The 4,623-nt window shown below is 50.5% G+C and overlaps 1 protein-coding gene across 3 annotated transcripts; it reads left to right on the top strand.

Moving 5' to 3' along the window:
• Nucleotides 1–1,269: 1,269 nt before the first annotated feature.
• C4H7orf25 (chromosome 4 C7orf25 homolog) lies at nucleotides 1,270–4,310 on the top strand. 3 transcript variants are annotated; one of them, XM_070265505.1, is made up of 3 exons: nucleotides 1,388–1,531; nucleotides 2,080–2,358; nucleotides 2,458–4,310. In XM_070265505.1, exon 3 carries the CDS (start codon nucleotides 2,479–2,481, stop codon nucleotides 3,742–3,744), a length of 1,266 nt encoding a protein of 421 aa, XP_070121606.1. In that variant the 5' UTR covers nucleotides 1,388–1,531; nucleotides 2,080–2,358; nucleotides 2,458–2,478; the 3' UTR covers nucleotides 3,745–4,310. The 3 variants fall into 3 exon arrangements, with proteins under 3 accessions (XP_023494737.1, XP_070121606.1, XP_023494736.1); XM_023638968.2 differs by having other exon boundaries at nucleotides 1,409–1,531; nucleotides 2,080–2,339; XM_023638969.2 differs by lacking the exon at nucleotides 2,080–2,358 and having other exon boundaries at nucleotides 1,270–1,531.
• The last annotated feature ends 313 nt before the right edge of the window (nucleotides 4,311–4,623 follow it).

Genomic DNA, 4,623 nt, shown 5'->3' with positions numbered 1-4,623 from the left:
CTACTTACTGGGAGATGCTGAGTATCTGAATGCTGAAACCATTTCTCCTTTTTTGCTCAGTTTCTCCAGAGAAAAATAGGGTTGGGAGAGGCCTAGCGGGGCGCGAGGAGGAGCGCCAGCGTTCTAGGAGAGGCAGAGAAGAGGCCCATAGCATTTCATCATGTAGTAGGAAAACTTCCACTCCTTTCATGTGTCTAGAACCTCGCTGATTCCCTATCTTTAGCATAATAAACTCGAGTCTTCTGCCTGGGGAAGGATGGGTAACGGCTCAGCTGCCCTGGACGGAAGAGAGGACTTGAGTGTCTGTTCCTTATCCAGGCTTAAGCAATGCCCATTTTCACTTCTGCCGCTCTGCTCCTCTCCCTTCGGCCTTCCAGGCACCTGCAGCTCCAAAGCCTTTCTGGGCGTCTGCTTTGTGAGTGACTTGATGCAGACAGTTTTCTCCCCTCTGCTAGCTCCTCCAGCTGCAGAGGCTGCCTGCGTTCAAATAACCTCTCTGTGGCGGAATAACCTGTGAAATGTATTTACCTTTTAGGTTGTTAAAAGGATTGAGGAAATTAATATGTGAGAAACACTTAAAACAATGCCTTCCATATGGTAAGCATTGAATAAGTGGTATTATTGCTGTCTGTCTTCCACAGATGTGTTGACATATCTCTTGTGCAGTCATCTCCTGTGTTTTTGTGTGGTTTGTGTGTGTGTGTCGGGGGGGGGTATTCCTTTTTCATCCCTTTACTGTCATTTAAGTAGCAGCAGGTATACACAGGATTCGTTGTAATTTGAAGTCCTCTTTGTTAAAATTAGTCTTGCTTTATCAAAGCCCTAACCTTTCTGGGTGACTGGACACTCCACTAGGCTAATATAAAGCTCCCAGCTTCTCGGAAGCCACCGGATCGTCTGTCCTCCTCGGAAAGGCAGCACATCTGTATAATGTCACACTTTCTAGGGAGAGCCCAGGATGGTACAGAGGAAGGTGCTTTGGCTCGGGGTCAGAAATCCCGGCCCCAGCACTTAGCACTGTGTAACTGACAAGCCTCTTCAGCCTGTTTCTTCCTCTGTTACAATAAGCCAAAATTTTTTCTAAGACTAGCAGGGCCTGGTTCCCGGCAGGGGTTTGAGTTTGAGGGCAGAACTGTGTGCTTGGGTCGCAGCAAGGCGATGGGGCGCAACCGGGAGATTTTCTCCGCCAAATGCCGCCCCGGCTCCAGCCCCAGGCAAAGGCCAGTCAGGATTAGGTGCGGGGCGCGGCGGCCCGGCCCTGCGAGCTCCGCCCCCTCTCCTCCCGGGGACCGCGGGGCACGAGCCGGAGCGGCCAGGCGCCCTCAGCAAACATGGCCGCCGCGCCGGCGTCCGCCCGCCGGGGGCCGCGCTGCCGCCTGGGAATCGCGGGCCCGGCGTCCCGCGCGGTCACGTGACGGGGCGGTGCTCGCGGCGGCCTGCGGGGTGGGGGCCGCCGGGCGAGCTTCCCAGCGGGCCGGGCCTCGCGCGCGCACGTGCCCGCTGCTCGCGCTCGCCGTCCTGGGCGCTGCCGGTGAGGAGCCGGGGCCGCGGGAGCGGGGGGAGTCGGGGGAGCGGGGCGCCGCTGCCGAGGCCCCGGGGGCCGGGCCGGCCTGGGGGTGGGGTCGGCGGGCCTGCGCCCCTGCTGAGGCCCGGGTTTCCGCGCCCGGACGTTGGCCGCGGGGCTGCCGGAGCCCGAGCTGCCGAGGGCCGGCCGGGCAGGCGCACCGGTCAGGGCGCGAGGGCCGATTTCCTCCCGGAAGGCCGCGGGCGCCCGGGGAGTTCATGCCTCCTCGGGCGTCTCCTGAGTGGGCGCGGGCGCGGCGCCGGGGGCTCCTTCGGCCTTTCCGGATGTGCCGGGTTGACGTCCAGTGCAGGGACGAGCCGTCTCGGTACCTCGGCGGGTGTGCCGCGGCCCTGGGCCGTCACGAGGCGGCCGGGTACCCGGGCCCCACTCCTGAACCGGGAAGGGGGAGACAGGCTTCGCGTGCTCAGTTAGGGGGACCGCTCTGCCTTTGGACAATTTGCTAACCAGCTGGTCTCTGTGGATGTTTTTTAAATTATTTTGTCTTTTACTTTCAGAGCCTTGTATCAAAATTTCCTTATAACCAAAGAGCAAGGCCGCTGATAGGGAATTCCTTATATAGCAGATTGCTAACTCCTGTATTGTGTCCTGAGCTGGGGCGTGCTGTGGACCCCATGATCTTCACACTGAAGACGTGAAGATCTGAAGTGCGTCAGAGTCCAGCCTACCTAAAGAAAAGTTCAAAAGGATGGCCATCATCTTCTCCTTAGCTGCCAGAGGAGGCAGGCACTCCAAAATCAGACTTGCAGAAGCCCAGGTTCATAGGCTCGGGCTCTGTAAGCTTTGTGGCTACATTGGTTTCATAATCCTCAGAGAAGAATTGCCGTAATTTTTGAGGACTGTTTCAATTTGCCTTGTTTCTTTTCTTTTTGCAGGGAAGAAATAATGCTCTCAGCATGTCTGCACACTCCATGCTCTGTGAACGAATCGCCATAGCCAAAGAACTGATCAAGAGAGCAGAATCACTTTCTAGATCAAGGAAAGGTGGCATAGAAGGGGGTGCAAAACTGTGTAGCAAACTGAAGGCAGAATTAAAGTTCTTACAGAAAGTAGAAGCTGGGAAAGTAGCTATTAAGGAATCCCATTTACAGAGCACTAATCTAACACACCTAAGAGCCATAGTGGAATCCGCTGAAAACCTGGAAGAAGTTATTAGTGTTCTTCATGTCTTTGGTTACACAGATACCTTGGGAGAAAAGCAGACCCTTGTGGTGGATGTAGTTGCAAATGGTGGTCATACTTGGGTGAAAGCCATTGGCCGAAAGGCTGAAGCTCTGCATAACATTTGGCTGGGCAGGGGCCAGTATGGGGACAAAAGCATCATTGAGCAGGCTGAAGACTTCCTCCAGGCCAGTCGCCAGCAGCCAGTGCAGTATAGCAATCCGCACATCATCTTTGCATTTTACAACAGTGTCTCCAGCCCCATGGCAGAGAAGCTGAAGGAAATGGGCATATCTGTGAGGGGAGACATCGTGGCCGTTAACTCCCTGTTAGGTCACCCTGAAGAGGTGCAGCCCAGTGAGAGCGAATCCGATGACGAGGGCCCTGAACTTTGGCAGGTGACCAGGGTAGACCGAGAAAATATACTGGCAAGCGTTGCCTTTCCAACAGAGATTAAGGTCGATGTGTGCAATAAAGTAAATCTGGACATTACTACTTTAATCACATATGTGTCTGCCCTCAGCTATGGAGGTTGCCACTTTATCTTCAAAGAAAAAGTCCTCACAGAACAAGCAGAGCAGGAGAGGAAAGAGCAGGTTCTCCCACAGCTGGAGGCATTCATGAAGGACAAGGAGTTATTTGCTTGTGAATCTGCTGTCAAGGACTTTCAGTCTATTCTAGATACCTTAGGAGGACCTGGGGAGAGAGAGAGGGCCACTGTGCTAATTAAGCGAATTAATGTGGTGCCAGACCAGCCTTCTGAACGTGCCTTGAGACTCGTGGCCAGTTCAAAAATCAATAGCCGTTCATTAACGATTTTTGGGACGGGAGACACCCTAAAAGCCATCACGATGACTGCCAATAGTGGTTTTGTCAGAGCTGCAAACAACCAAGGTGTTAAATTTAGTGTGTTTATCCATCAGCCCAGAGCACTCACTGAGAGCAAAGAGGCTCTAGCCACCCCCTTACCAAAAGGCTACACAAATGACAATGAACACTGATGCTCTCCTTTAAATACTGTAATGGGAATAAGTTATTTATACCAAAGGCTGGGTCTTTCCATCTTAATTGGAAGGAAAAAGAAGTTCTATAGTAAAAATAATACTTAGAACTCTGAAACCAGTGGAGTTGATTGGGTGTCTCATCTGTAAAATATATAATCTCCTGAAGTGAAAAAAAAGCACCGGAGATGACCTTGCTTACCAAACTGTATGCATTATAGCAATTAAGAGCGTAAATGCCTCTATATAAGGCTGTATCACAATACTTTGATTTGTTTGGTTCAGTAGGGCTGCAATCCCCCTACTGATAATCGCATTTTCTGGAATATGGCTACACTGCATCTTGCATTAAATATCTGGAGAAAACTGAAGCTTGTTTTTCGTTATATTGGTTTATCGGTTGATAGGAGTTGAAGCTGGAAGGTAATAGTTTATAATTGATTTTAGATTCTAAAGTTATGGCCATTATTAATGAAAAGAATCTTATTGCTATGTCAGGCACAATCTGGTGGATGTATTCCCAAAGAGTCCATTCATATAGAAGGAAATAAAGTGAGTTCTGATCACATGAGTCTCCTGAATCTGTTGATACACTTGTGAAAAGAAGGCCAACAGTCACACTACTATGAACGTAGGACATTAAAGGTAAAATACTGATTTGAATAAATTGATAAAGAATGTATAAAACATTTTAAAAGAATTCAGAGTTTACTTTTAAGGACAAAGAGTCTCCATGTTGCAAGTATTTGAATTATGAATACTGCCTTGTTCCTTTTGCAAGTGACAGGTGACGACTGCCTTACCTGACTTTCATGAGATAGTGGTGGGGGAGATTCCTTGCCTGTTGCATGACCCAAGTTGTAATTAAAAAGAAATTTT

This window comes from Equus caballus, chromosome 4 (genome assembly GCF_041296265.1).
Source record: "Equus caballus isolate H_3958 breed thoroughbred chromosome 4, TB-T2T, whole genome shotgun sequence".
In the NCBI taxonomy this organism is placed as follows: Eukaryota; Metazoa; Chordata; class Mammalia; order Perissodactyla; family Equidae; genus Equus; species Equus caballus.
This window is presented reverse-complemented; position numbering and strand designations above follow the sequence as displayed.